Source organism: Mastigoproctus giganteus, chromosome 10 (assembly GCF_048544385.1).
Source record: "Mastigoproctus giganteus isolate SK-2022 chromosome 10, ASM4854438v1, whole genome shotgun sequence".
In the NCBI taxonomy this organism is placed as follows: domain Eukaryota; kingdom Metazoa; phylum Arthropoda; class Arachnida; order Uropygi; family Thelyphonidae; genus Mastigoproctus; species Mastigoproctus giganteus.
Genome location: NC_143584.1, coordinates 131,202,943 through 131,218,902, shown reverse-complemented (window position 1 = coordinate 131,218,902; position 15,960 = coordinate 131,202,943). Strand labels below are relative to the sequence as shown.

The following is a 15,960-nucleotide window of genomic DNA, read 5'->3' as shown; positions in this document are numbered from 1 at the left end:
TTAATTGCAGTACAGTGGCTTGTTATGTAGTTCCGAGATCAACATTTTAAAAAATGATCAAATATATTGCTTGTAATATTTGCGTTATATGCATTTATACGAAGTCTAGTCATCACTCAGTACAGTATTAGACATCGTGCGTAACGGAAAGTTTACTTGAACATTGTATCATAATTAATTCAACCAACGCAGTTACATTTTCGAAGAGCTAATAATGACCGATAGGAATGAAAAAGCAACAACGTCTGGGCGCAGTACGAAGACTATAAATGTAAGAAAAAGACTGAATTTGAAAATTAAATTAGACGTTTTTAAGCGAATCGATTCCGGTCAACGACCAGCGGATGTGTGCCATAATTTAGGACTTGCAACTTTAACTGTAAGAACAATTATAAAAAATTAAAGAATTAATTTTAGCAGCGGGAAAGATAGCTGTTCCGCTGCAAGCAACTATGACTAGGCTGGCTATTAGGATTGAAATACAAAGACTTTAATTTTATTGAAGATAATATTCCATGCAGAATTCAGTTAAGTTAAATATTAAAAAAAAAAAAAAAGAGAGAGAGAGAGAGAGAGAAAGAGATTAGCCAATATGATGATCTGAAGAAAACTCGCCTAAAAAAAAAAAAATGTGGAACCATTTAATTAAATCTGGTAAGGGCTGGTAGAATAGATTTAAAATCCAGGGAGAAGCCTAGTGCAGATCAAGGAGCCGAAACTTTCAAAAAAGAACTTGTTAAAATTATTGAAAAGGGGTATTATGTGTTATACTTCTCAACAAGTTTTTAACATAGATGAAGTAGGACTTTTGTGGGAAACGAATGCCTAAAAGAAGTTTCATATTGAAAAAAGAAAAAAACATGCCAAGTTTCAAAGCGGCGAAGGATCAGTTGACTTTATTGTTGGGTGGTAACGCTGCGGGCCATTTAAAATTAATACCCCTTTTAGTTTCTTTGGAAGAGGGCCAAAGTTCAACTCAAAATCCACACATTTTTCATGATTAAATTCATCCATTAAATCAATTAAATTCATTATTTTAATTGGAATTTTAAGTTTACTTTTGATACGCAAGTAGTTACCACATAATTATACGTATGTAACGCAGAATATTTTATATGTGCAAATATTTGAATATTAAATATTTTGACCGACATTTGTGCATCTTTTCATTACTGTTTATTATTGATTAGGAAATATCCTATGGCACCGACCGCAGCTCATAAATACATATGTTACCTTATGGGAAAGCGGCGCTCGCTTAGCGCGGATTCACTTAGCGCTCTGTTTTTCCGGAACGAATGATCAGCGTTAAGCGGGGGTCACCTGTAGTGTTCAAGGTTTAGACTTAAATTGATGTTAGATGAACTAATAAGGCTCGTGGCGCAGAAGAAAAAGGCATGGGATGCATATAAATTAGAACAGAGCCTTTGGTAGATATAAACTAATCTGTAATCAAGTCACTAAGGAGGTTGGGCAGGCGAAGGCAGATCAAGAGAAATCTTTGGCAAAGAATGCAAAGAAAAACAGCAAAGAGATCTTTACTTATGTAAACTCTAGAAGAAAGGGGCTGAATCAGATTCGTCCACTTAACATAGATGGTTCAACTACTGATGATCCTGATCAAGCAGCTGATAAACTGAATGAGTATTTTGCATCTATATTCACACATGATGAGTTATTCAAGGAGGAGAATGCCAGAAGTTTATCAAATTCTAACAGGGAGCTAAGTGGTTTTGTAATAACTGAGAGTAAAGTGGAGAAATTGTTGAAGTTAAACATAAAAAAGGCAACTGAGGCAAATGGAATCTATCCAGTTATACTGAAGCAGACAGCAAGGGAAATAAGCAAACCCTTAGCCATAATTATGAGAGCATCCTTAGTTTCAATGGAGGTCCCCATGGACTGGAGATGTGCAAATGTATCCCTAATTCACAAAGGGGCTGCAAATGGTTACACAAATAATTATAGACCTGTTAGTTTAATTTCTGTATCTGGGAAAATAATGGAGTCACTGGTTAATGAGGTGATCAGGATCACATAGACAAGACTGCAGTAATAGTTCAGACAGAGCTGTTGTTGTTATTTTATAATTAGGAGCATTAGCAACTAAGGCCATTTTATTCCGATGATATGCAGTGGTCATTCCCTGACCTTTCTGCATCCTCCGTATTTTGTGGTAACGGGCTCAAACACTGGTCTAATCAAGAAGCATGTGCTACACACTGCTGCTCCTGCCCACCTGGCTATGGAGGTGCCTCAGCCACAGCATGGGTTTGTTAAGGGGAAGTCTTGTATGACAAATCTGATTGAATACTATGATGTGGTCACAAAGGAACTGGATGCAAAAAATAATTTTGATATCATATACTTGGATTTCAGGAAAGCTTTTGATACAGTTGCACATGGAAGACTGCTGTACAAATTGGAGTGGTTCTGCATTAAGGGCAAGTTGCTGCAATGGATAAAGGGATGGGTGAGTGGGAGATGGCAGAGAGTGGTAATAAATGGACAATGCTCTACGTGGACTAATGTTTTTAGTGGAGTTCTCCCAGGATTCGGTGCAGGGCCCATTGTTGTTTTGTGTATTTATCAATGATATCAATGAAGGCGTATCAGGCTTAATGTCCAAGTTTGCATATTATACAAAGGTTGGCAGGGTTGTTAATGACAGTAAAGACAGTATGCCACTGCAACAGGATCTAGAAAAGTAGGCAGATGGGATGAGAAGTGGCAACTGAAATTTAACATTGACAAATGCAGAGTACTGCATATGAGTAGCAGTAACCCCAGAGAAATGTACCAGCTGTGTGGTACTACACTCAGGGATGAAAAAGACCTGGGGGTAATTGTGCACTCAGATATGAAGTTCTCTGAGCAGTGCAGATGGGATGCCAGAGTAGATCATGGAGTTTTGTCAATGACATAGGAATTTTACTAGCAGAGACATGGAGGTGATTATCCCTTTGTATAAGGCAATGGTCAAGCCACATCATGGGTACTGTATATAGGTCTGGAAGCTTAATTTTAGGAAGTATGTAGAGTTGCTAGAATGAGTACAGAGAAGGGCAACAAGATTGGTGAGAGGAACAAAGGGGTGCACTTAAGAAGAAAGGCTTAAGTTCTGCAAGTTGCAGCATCTGGAGACTAGGCACCTGCAAGGTGATCTGAATGGTTTGAGCAAGCTCAATGCTGATGGGATACTTCTGCTTGCTCAGATTAAGAACCTGAGAGTGCATAGATTCAAATTGAGGAAAGACAGTTGTAGAACAGATGTGTGGAAGTTTGCCTTTAGCCAGTGGGTAGCTGATTGCTGGAACAGACTTCCATCTGTTGTTGTGGAAGTTGATAGCTTGAATAAATTTAAGGCTGAACTAGACAAACATTTGGAGTGACCGGATGGGTGAAATGGGAAGGGGTTTTTTTTTGGTTTTTTTATTTTATTTATTTATTTTTTTTTGGCTGATGCTCTATAAGCTTGCTTTCTTGCATCATAAAAAGTAAAAAAAAGTAAACTGCAGCCATTATCAACCCACTGCAGGATGGAAGCCTCCTCAACAATTCATGCTGTGGGAAATAGACCATAATCTGCCACGCGATCTAGTGCAGGTGGGCAGGTCAACCTTAGCAGTCAATGGCTCGAACCCCAGTCTACTCAAAGAGCATGTGCTACTGCACTCTCGCTCATGACACTCGGCTACGGAGGCCTTTCTTGCATCATATGCCTTAACTAATGCTAATGCTAATATGGTGTCACAGGTAGGATTTAGTTTTAGTTCCTATATAGGGAACGGCCTATTGTAGGGATAAAGATGCTTTGATGTGAAATTAAGTGCCTGTTTTTCACTTTTATGTTTCTGGACCCGGAAGATATCACAGAGATGTTAAAGAATGTTCCCCCAAGAGCACTGGCTATTGCAGTTGGCTAAGCAATAGTGCATCTAGTATATTCTAGGATCCATGAAGGGTGATGAGATGTATATTTTCCCTTCATTTTTTTTTTCTGAGATTTTAACCTTGACCACCTTAGTACTAGTGGACTGGATAACTGATGATGTGAAATGGATCCATAATTCCTTTTTACTCTGACGGTGGAAGAGCATGCTTTGCCTCATGCACGTTTAAAGGCTATAAGGTTGGTAGTGGTAGAATATCGTTGCAGGAGTGTGATGTCATGCTACACAGACACCTGCACCACTGCCAGCCCGAATCCAGTCCCTCGGACCATGAGGATAGGGGTGTGGCATTGAAACAGATGACCCTTGCAGGTGGACCCACTAGCTGATTGAACCTGGCAGAGCCATCCAGGACCCCCCATCTTGTCAAAACAGGAGCCAAAGAGGGATGTTGAAGCTGGGGTGCTCAATCACCAGAATCCCCCTTACGAAATTTCCATGGGTTGCAGCACATGGCAAACATGCCAGATTTCTATGGTGTGGAAGTTGGATCCCAGTGATGCTAATCTAGAGGACCAGCAACATCACTGGGAGGTTCCCTTCACCATGTACAGGTGCCCATGTCGAGGGGCTCACAAGAGGACAGTAATTGGTAAACTTAATTTTTGCCAATTCAGTTTCCACATTTGAAATTTCCAATAACTTTGAATTGATTTCAAACCAAGCTGAAGTTTAAAAGATGATCTACTTTCCTAATCTCTTCCTCAACAAGCAAGTAAAAATTTCTCATAAATTTCTTAATCTGGCTTTTCCATTTAATACTTGTCCCCTGGGGGAGGTCCCTAAAGTACTACCCTGTTATCTTTGCTGATCATCTCCTTACTATCTGGCTAAAATCAATATATAGCCAGGAAAATATGCTGAAATTTATCAAAACATATAATGAAGTTTGGTGGTCAAATTGTTCAAATGAATGTTAAATTAAAAGCAAGCCAGACATGGAAATGCTTGACACTTGCCAGATCATAAAATTTTCTGGGTACTCATATCATGGTTTAAAAAAAAAAAAAAAAAAAAAAAAAAAAGGAGAGAGAAAAATAAGTACCTCCCTTTTTTTTTCTTTTCTTTTTTTTTTTCTTAAAAAAAGCATATGTATAATGTATAAAGTGTATGGGAATAAAATTATTTATCCATTAAAAAATGTATTGTAAAGGCTAAAATATAACCAGTTGAGGTTTCCCTTTCTTAATGTTTCCAAATAGAAAAAGTAATCCCTTCATTAAGGGTATGTCCTGAATTCTCCTGTGCTTCTCCTTTTAAGTGCGCACACACACACAACTAATTTTCACCTTACCTTAGTTCAATTCTAGATGGAAATGAATGCTCCAATAATGTTGAACAAGTGTGTATTGTGTAATATGTAATTTATTTGCATGAAGCATATTATGTATCTCCTTCTTCTGGAAGATAAAGCAAGCATATTTTCTCTAAATAGTTCATGAATTACTTTAAACACTTCAAAATTAATTTCACACAAATTAATCAAGTTTTTTCTTACAATTACTCCTACTTGATAAAAATAACATAAAAACAAATTTAAAGTTCACAAACCGATAAGTTTTAACCTTAAAAGTTTTCTTCCTCACTATAACAGCTTTCACAATTCTTCTATTAATATTCTAGCATTCTCAGCTGTTTCCAACAACACATCTGGTTCTCTTATTTCCTTTAAAATTATGTGTGTATAGCACACTATTTCTGCTGGCATAAAAGCTCAGTTCAGTTCAACTGCCATTATGCAAAGAGATACAGCAAAGAATATTTGAAATTTTCATATCTATAAAGCATAAATAAGATGTCTTATAGTCCAACTTTCTATATTATATTTACATTTTACCAAAGATTTGGGTTACAAAATTACCCGATAATTTTAACAAGCTGTTCTTGCAAATGATCATAACTTACTCACTTATGTGTTGAGCAAATGGCTATAAAACAAAACTATTAGAGAATTTCACAAAGCCAGTATTGCAAAATAAAATTTTATATGACTTTAGCTTATCTCATAATTAACAAACAGAGAGGCACATTCTTTTCCTCTTAAATTTCAACTTAACATTAAACAAAAAAATTTATATATTTTTTTTACTTGTGTCTACAGTTAGGTGTCTATGTTGAATTACTTCTCTTTTATTATTATAACTAATATGATTTTGTTGCACAAGTTGGGAGGTGCTGGGTAAAAAAAAAAAAATTCAGAAATCAGTTGAGAAGTGAAGAATAATATTATTTTGCACTTCCTGATTGATTTCTGAATTATCTGCATCCTTATCTTGCTTATCACAATCTTGCACATGATCTTGATTTTGAATTAAATTAATTTTCCAAATTAAAATAATTCATTATCCAGCAGTAGTCTGTATTTGAAGAGATAATCTTGCTCACTTCTGAGCTGATATTGAAAATCCTTTTCAGTTGGTGGGATACACTATTATCTGGCAATATTCTTGGATAATATTGATCCTCACAGTAAAACTTCTGCTGTGATTTGTGAATTATCTGCAACCTCATCTTGTTTATTACAATCTTGCACATGATCTTCTTGATTCTGAATTAGATTAATTTCCAAATTTAAAATAACTCATTACCCAGGCTGTTTTCATTATTCAATAGTAAGTCTTTTGTATTTGATGAGATAATCTTTCTCCCCTCTGAGCTGGTATTGAAAATACTTTTCAGTTGGTGAGATACATTATTATCCAACAGAACTTGTGGGTAATATTGATCCGCATGGCAAAACTTCTGCTCTACCTAAGAAATATTTCTTATTATTGCTCAAATGAGTCAACTGTGAATGAAACAGAGGGATTCTACTATTTCTAACATCCTAAAAAAAATTGGCTAGGTGAGCCTTTCAGTAATTCGAGCATCTTGGCTGTATCCAGCACAGTACATTTAGTTCTCTTATTCCCTTTAAATTATGTGTATGCAGCACACTATTTCTGCTGATATAACATTCAGTTAAATTCAAAGTACAGTAGTTTAGAGCGATATCCCAGAGAAAAGAAAAGCACAAAGGGCCTTCAAGACCCTGTATGAATTTCAGCTATTTTATGCTCTAAATTTAACTACCCTGCTCACACAGCTGAAACTCTCAATAGCTAGCTCTCAATAAAAGTGTTTTCTTTAATTTCTCTACTGAAAATTCCAGAAATCTATTGGTTATCATGCAACAAGAAAAAAAATCAGGATCAAGTATGAAATGATACTAATTCCTGATGTAAGCAAGTGGGAACCACTTCATTTGCTGTATTATTCCAATATATAAGGTAGGGCACGTGTAAGTGCATGGTAGCACTAGTTGCATTCTCCCACACATTTACATGGGATAATTTACATAACGTTTGTTTACATGCAAAGCAAAAAAAGAAGTATGCATTCCTCACAATGAACTGTATTTTTTTTTTAAACAAAATTACATATTCTACAGAATTACTACAACAGCTGCATTATAAATTTCAAAAAACTGGTGTCAAAAAGAAAACACCACTTTGCACACCGGATAAAAAAGTTCACATTATTCATATAGAAGAAAAAAAAAAGAAGTATGCATTCCTCACAATGAACTGTATTTTTTTAAAACAAAATTACATATTCTACAGAATTACTGCAAGAGCTGCATTATAAATTGCGAAAAAAAAAAGTTCACATTACCCATATAGAATTGTTTTTCAAAAACAGTATTGTAACAATGCCTTTATTGGACTTAGCTGAGTGGTCAAGTGTGGGAGTGCAGAATTTCACTCAAATGCATGAGACATGAATCTGAATGGACGTGTGAGTTCACGCTTGTGCAACTACTAGATTTGGTTAACTGTGTTCGTCATCAAAGTGAATAACTGTAAATTACTCTAACTTAATGGTCATGCCAGAGTATAATTTTTGACTCAATGTAGCTGAGTGGTCATAAAAAAGAGTGTAGTAATATGTGTATTTGAGTGGTTCAATCTTGTGTTACAGTTAGCAATTGTATTCATTGCTGAAATGATTAATTGTAAACTCCTCATACTTCATGGTCATAACAGAGTATAAGAAAACATTTTTATTTATTTGACCTTATAACAAAATTTCAAGAAAAACAAACCTCTACTGGTATTCACATTATAAACTGAAAAACGGTATGTAACCTGAAACCTTTGCATCCATTGTTATTTTGTACACAAAAGAAAAAAGCACATGCAATTCATAATGAAGTGCTTTCTGAAATTTTCATTGTTACAAAATCTTGCTTTGATATATATTTGACTTAGCAGCAAATTTTTGTGGGAAAGTTTTCTATTGAAAGCTGTTATAAACTTTAAAAAATCAGCATGAAATTGATAATGAACAGGAATAAATGTGATGTGACCTTCAGTAATATCCAGGGGCTCACATCTGGTGAGTATGGGCTTGGCACACTCAGGATCCTGAGCTGGATATCATCATTCTTCTCTTTTTTTGGTAATTCCCTTCTACTTCTCTCTCTCTCTCTGGGCAATTCAGAAATTTTTTTTTTTTTGCCTATTGCAGCATAAGCCTCAGGCTTCCTTGCACAATGTGGCCAATAATAATAATAATACTAAAAAAAAACTCCCAATATCTTTTAAGGAAAGTGTTTTCTTTGATTCTGTCATTGAAAATTATGGAAATCTTTTCTGAATGCCTCAAAACATGAATTTAAAATTAGCACACATCTCTTCAATAATCCAGTTATTGACGCATGTGCTCTCTGTGCTTTATAGCAGCCTATCTAGTCATTACGCTTTAGTATTGCATCATGGAAGAGTCTGGCTAGCACACAATTATTGAAGCACATGGTTTTCCAAATGACATTTCACTTGTTGTTAATCAAAAATAATAAGGGAGATAATACTTAAATCTCCTAAATAAGAGAGAATAAAAAACATACCTAAAGTGCAGAGGCATTTTATTAAAAAAAATTAAAAAATGTGCTTTTAATATAAAAAATCGATTTTTCATAGTTGCATTCACAAAAGACTGAAAATAAAAGTGGTATCAAAAAGTGAACAATTTTGAATTATTTCTTGCTAATTTTTAAGCCAACCTTGTCCAAAATAAATAATGAACTGTGCATGCATTTCATTTTGAAGAGTCAAACTCTCAGGGATACTTAATTTTCTTTCAGGTAAAATGGATGCAAATTGCTGTGTTCTTTACAAACAACAATTTAAAAGTCCTAAAAATATTCATTAAACAGTAAAGGAATTTAGAAATCATTACCACAGTCTAATTCTTCATTGTTACAAATTATGAAATAAAAAAATAAATAAATGAGCAATCCATCACTTATTATCGATCAGTTTTTAGTCTTTTTCACAAAATAATAATTGGACAATTCCATTATCTAATATATTTCTCAATGTCACTGGAACACAGTAAAAACTTAGGGGAAAGGTGAAATTTCCACCCTTTGAAATTTCAAAATTATGCATATGCACTTATATATATATATATATATATATATATACAAACATTAATATTCATTTGTCTTTAAGGAAAGACAGATGTAGAATAGATGTGCAGAAATTTTCCTTCAGCCAGTAGGTGGTTAATTGTTGGAACAAACTTCCATCTGTCATTGTGGAAGTTGATAGGTTAAATAAATTTAAGGAGGAACTGGACAAACATTTAGAGAGAATTGTTTTGTAATTTTTTTTTTTTTTAGCTGATGCTGCATAAGCTCATACACTTGCTTTCTTGCATCACATGCCACTACTACTACTACTATATATATATATATATATATATATATATATATATATATATATATACACAAATTCATAAATATATAGATATATAATTTTAATTATTATTATTGTTATTGTAGTAAGTGCGAAAGTGCACTAGGAAACACACAGTTCGGATTCTGCAGGGGAAGCAATTTTCTGTTTACAAATATTGCTACAAAGGTGCTATGAACATCAAAAAGACGTGTATATATGTTTTATTGACTACGAGAAAGCCTTTGATTCAGTAGACCACGACCGCCTAATTGACCGACTGAGAAAACTTGGGCTTGAAAACAATGATATCAACTTTATTACAACTCTCTACTGGAATCAAACAGCCCGGCTTCGCTATGACAACGACCTGACAGACCCAATTCCAATAAAAAAAGGCGTCCGGCAAGGCTGTCCATTATCTCCCATTCTTTTTAACATCTATTCGGAAATGATCTTCGACCAAACACTGGCTGACAAGAACATCGGCATAAAAGTTAACGGACACTACATCAATAACTTAAGATATGCCGATGACACAGCACTAATAGCGGATTCAGAACAAGATTTACAGACCATCTTGAATGAAGTGGACATAGAAAGCCAAGCATGGGGGCTACGAATCAACAAAAAGAAAACAAAGGTGATGAAGGTCAGCAGGACTGCAAGCAATATCACGATCAAACTAAACAACGAAAAATTAGAGCAAATACACCGCTTCAAGTATCTCGGAGTACTCATTGATGACCAGCTGAACCATGAGGCCGAAATCAAAAGCAGAATTGAACAAGCCAGGCAGGCATTCACCAAATGGAGAACCCTCCTCACCGACAGAAGCTTGAACATCATGCTCAAATTACGCACATTGAAATGCTACATCTGGCCAATACTGCTCTACGGTGTAGAAACCTGGACTCTAACATCAGCCACTACAAAAAAGCTCCAGGCCTTCGAAATGTGGCTCTACCGAAGAATGCTGAAAATTCCGTGGACAGCCAAGATAACCAACGCACAGGTCCTGCAGGACATGCACACGGAACAGGACCTGCTCAAAACCATCATCAGCAGGAAATGCAAATACCTAGGTCACATCGCTAGGAACCAACAAAAATATCACCTACTACCACTCATCCTGGAGGGAAAGATCGAAGGCAAGAAACGCCCAGGCAGACCGAAAATGGCATGGCTAGATAACAACACCTGGCTTCACATGACAACAGCACAAATTCTACACGCAGCGCTAGACAGACAACAATATCAAAACGAAGTCGCAAACGCCATTCGGCAGCATTAAAGAAGAAGAAGATTATTGTTATTTATTTTTTTTTTCAAAGCACCTGTGATATGCTGCAACAACTATTAAACAAATATAGTTGAAAAAACAGTCATGTGGCACTTGATAGGTGCTGTCAAACAGTTATTCTGTGAAAACCATAATATTTCACTTCAAAAACCACACCAATTAAAATTAAATTGTCTGAAACTTTCTCTAACTTCCTGACTATAGCGGCAATTTTTGCATAATGATTCTTTTTGTGATTGGACCTGCCAGGTTCTTTGCAACCACTGCAGGGTTAGTGTCCGAGTTCTTCCACAGTATAATCACTGAAAGCCATTTTATTTTTTCATTTTTTTCAGCACACTCATGAAATCTCTGAAGTTCTCTTGAAAAATTTAAAGCAAAACTTGATGCAAATTCTTTGCTTCTTCACATCAGCCATTTCATTAATTACAGAATGCACTGGATACAGACTCAAACACAGAAGCATGTTGGAATGCCAAAACTCATCAGACTAACTTATAATGAAGCAATACAATGACACCAATCAATGCAAACCTGTATTGCATGCTATCTGGAACTTTCATATCCTATCTTGATTCCAGAATTCATAAAAACAGAAAGATATACAAACTTTCCAATCATAGTACTCTGCAAAATAATCTCGATCCAGTAAACTAGTTCAATTATGATGCAAGGAAACAAGCTTATACAACATCAGCCAAAAAATCCCTCTAATAATGTGCCGAATGCTTCCTTAAATTTATTCAAACTACCACTTCTACAGCATCTGATGGAAGTTTATACCAGAAATCAATTACTCTACTCCTGAAAGCAGATTTCTGTACTGCAGCCATCCTTTTTCAATTTATGTCCACCTTATGTGTATTATCTGAAGAAGATAAGGATGCCATCAACATTAAGTTCACTCAATCCATTTGAAGCCTCAAATACTTTAATCAGGCCTCATCACAGGTTCCTGTTTTTAAAGTGCTGCAGTTTGCAGAACTGAAGTCTTTCATAGTAGGAATACCCTTTTGTGTCCTTGACTAATCTTGCTGCTCTTCTCTACACTCATTCCAACAGTTCCATGTCTCTCTTAAAATGAGGTTTCGATACCTACAGTACTCAAGATGCGGCCTAACTATTTCTTTACAATGGGATAATCACCTTCTTGTCCCTGATGACAAGTTCCTGTATATCAGTGAAATAATCCCAAGACCTGTTCAAGCAGCCTGTCTGCACTGCTCAGAGAACTTAATGTCAGACTGTACAATTACTCCTAACTCTCTTTTATTCTCCACCACTTTGAGCATGATATCATTCAGTTATGCTATTTTGGATTACTGCTGCCTATATGACACACACAAACACGCACGCGGTTGGTCATGGCATTTCACTTACCCTTAAATCTAGTTGATCTTTACTTTTAAATGTTTCCCCAAAAATTCCTGTTGGAAATTCATTCTAGAAAAATATTTTCTATTAGTTACAGATAAAAATAAAAATTTAATGAAGGACAGTAAATTTTTATTGCACATGAATGTAAAAATGGTTGTATATAAATGGCTTGTATTGTGGAAACTTTCTCAAAAAATTGTTTGGCGAGTTAAGTCCTGGGCTAAAGCAGATGCCTGAATAAGTTTATAAATTTTTTCATGATTTTATTAGACAAGATCTGAATAATGGGTGTGTAAACAAAACAGACTTTTGAAAAAGCTATACAAGAATGTAAATCCAATTCCACTGCATATAAAAAAAAACAAACAAAAACAAAACGGGATGCTTACTTTGGTCGATCTTTATTGAAAAATATTCCCTGAAGAATTCCTGCTGGAAATTCTAGAAAAATATTGATTTTCTGTTAGTACGGATACAACAAAAATGTACAGAAAAAATATTATAGTGTAAAACATCATTACAAATCATTTCAAAAATATAATAAATGTGTATCCACACAGGATAAAGAATAATACTATTAGTATTAATAGTAGCCGTATAGTGCAAGGAAGCCCAGACTTTTGCTACACCAGTCAAAATAATAAAACGTCAAATAATAAGTAAAATCAGCAAAAAATAATAATAATAATTAAACTATCACTACTCATGTAAGTAACTATCCAGCTGATCTTTGTTTACCCGAACTATCAGCCTAGACTATCCATACAGGTGACTTATTCCAATAATTAACAATGTAAGTAATTTGAATTTATTTGAATAAGTAATTTAAATCTATGGCCCCTGTTCTGAAATCATTTATAACCTTGAAAATTTCACTTTTATTCATTTTATGTCCTCTCTCAAAGCATTGCAGACTTCAACGAGCTCTCCTATAAGCTGCCTAATTACTGCGCTTTGTACCCCCCCACATATTTAAACTCTTTCCTCATATGGGTTCCCTTCTGCAGATTTCACCAAGTGGATTGTGGTTCTGGCAGATGTTTTGTGGCAGGAATGGATATGAAATGTACCAGGAGTTGATAAAAATATGCCCCAGAGGTTGATGCTATCATATAGGCCAAAGTGTTACAGTGTATTAGGTTATTGAATTTAAAATCCTTTTTGTAACCACCCATGCAAGACCAAATGCCTTTGGTCATATGGTGTACAAGGTCTTTTAATTTACATTTCACAAATGTTTGATAAATATGAATGATACTGTTTGTACAACTAGCTGTGATGCCATAAGACAGCAGCATTGTGCACACCATAGAATGTTTTTGGCAGCACTGCAAGTGAAGTATGTATGATAGTGAAAATGTTAGTGTTAACGTTGACCACTCTATACAGAAAGACAGAATATTGCTGAAACAATAAAAAAGAAAAACAACTTGACTTACAAGTTATCACCATTGTTTATTATAGGAATGATGTGGTAATATTACTGAAACTTACAAAAAGGGAACTCTAAACAATGAGCTCATGCAAACAGATAAGTTTTTTTGGAAACTTATACCATCTTTTTAATTATTTTGAATATAAGTTGTGTTTGACAGTTTAATAGTGTTATAAAGTTCATTGGCTTATTTTTAAATTTAGCTATTCATTCTGTAAGTTACAATTTATTAATCGTAGAGTTATTGTATCAGTGTTTCGGCACAAATATCTTAGCACATAACTAGTAGTGCAATGGAATAGTAGGGTTTTAATTGTGATAAATAAATAGCTTGTAGCTTCTAATCACCTAGTTTAGCATTTTTTTTTTTTTTTTTTTTTTTGTTATTAGCTAAGAAATTTGAATTTTAGTAATGACATAACTAATTTAAAACTCTGCAAACAAGACAGTATAGCATAAAATATATCTTGAACTTGACAACGCAAAAGGTATAATGTAATGTAAAACTTATAACTGTATTTAGGAATCTGTTATCCTAGTGTAGTATTGTCAATTAATTAATTAAATTCATTAATTTTAATTGTTAATCAATTAAATTGTATTTAAACAGAAACTCATAACCCAGACTACAGCAGCAAAGCAATGGGCAAAAATTGGTGGGAATTTGTGGCCTGGGGGAGAACTGAAGAGAAGGATTATCATATGAATCATGGCCTAACAAAATGTGCAACTTGTGCAATGTTTGCAAACATTGCACAAGTTGCACAAAATACATCCCCTTGTCTGTATCATGGCAATGTTTGCATGGATGTTTTTGTGTGTGTTTGGCGCAGAATGTGAAGAAATTAGGTGCCAACTTAGCATTCTGATGGGCATTTATGAGAGTTTGAAGAGTAGCATAGATTAGCATTAGTAAAGGTACATGATGCAAGAAAGCAAGCTTATATAGCATCAGAACAAAACAAAAAACCCCAAATCTTCTAATTTCAGGCATTCACTCGCTCCAAATGTTTGTCTAGTTCTGCCTTAAATCTATTTAAGCTATCAACTTCTACAATATGTGGAAGTTTGTTCCAGCAATCAACCATATGCTGGTTAAAGGCAAACTTCCACTCATCTATCCTACAACTGTCTTTCCTCAATTTGAATTTATGCACTCTCAGGCAATTATTCTGAGCAAGAGGAAGAATCCCATCAGCATTGAGCATGCTCAAACCATTCAAGGCTTTACACCTCAACCAAATCACTTCGCAGGTGCCTAGTCTCCAGACACTGTAATTGGCAAAACCTAAGCCTTTCTTCGTAAGAGCAACCCTTTGTTCCATTCACTAATCTTGTTGCCCTTCTCTGCACTCACTCCAGCAGCTCTACATCCTTTCTAAAATGAGGCCTCCAGACCTATAAACAGTACTCAAGGTGTGGCCTGGCCATTGCCTTATACAAGGTGATAATCACCTCCATATCCCTGCTAGAAAAATTCCTGTATATCATTGACAAGACACCATGAGCTACCCTTGCAGACCACCTGCACTGTCAGAAAACTTCATATCTACCTGTGCAATTACCTCCAAGTCATTTTCATTATCTACCACTGTCAGTGTAGTACCACAGAGTTTATATGTTGCTCTGGGGTTGCTGTTTCCCATATGTAGTACTTTACATTTGTCAATGTTAAACGTCAGTTGCCACCTCTCAGCCCATCTACTCAACTTGTCTAGATCCTGTTGCAGCAGCGTATTGTCATTAGTGTCATTAACAACCCTGCCAACCTTTGTATTGTCTGCAAACTTGGACATTAAGCCTGATATACCATTATCAGTATCATTAATAAATACAGAAAATAACAATGGACCCAACACTGAACCCTGAGGGATTCGACTAATAATATTAGTCCACGAAGAGCAGCGTTCATTGATTACCACTCTGTCTTCTCCCACACAACCATCCCTTTATCCATAGCAGCAATTTACCTCCAATGCCACACTGCTCCAATTTGTGCAGCAGTCTTCCATGTGCAACAGTATCCAAAGCTTTTCTAAGATCCAAATATATGATATCAAAGTTATTCCCTGCATTCAGTTCCTTTGTGACCACATCATAGTATCCAATCAAATTGGTCAGACAAGACTTCCTCAATTTAATTTAATTGATTCACAATTAATTTTAATTGTT

At 35.3% G+C, this 15,960-nt stretch overlaps 1 protein-coding gene across 3 annotated transcripts in view; it reads right to left on the bottom strand.

Moving 5' to 3' along the window:
- Positions 1–15,960, bottom strand: part of LOC150079288 (neprilysin-2-like) — a 527,224-nt gene that overhangs the window by 100,141 nt on the left and 411,123 nt on the right. For all 3 annotated transcript variants that reach the window (XM_090383670.1, XM_090383669.1, XM_090383671.1), the window contains exon 15: positions 12,743–12,794. In XM_090383670.1, coding sequence (XP_090239796.1) covers positions 12,743–12,794 — 52 coding nt within the window. The remainder of the gene's footprint in view (positions 1–12,742; positions 12,795–15,960) is intronic.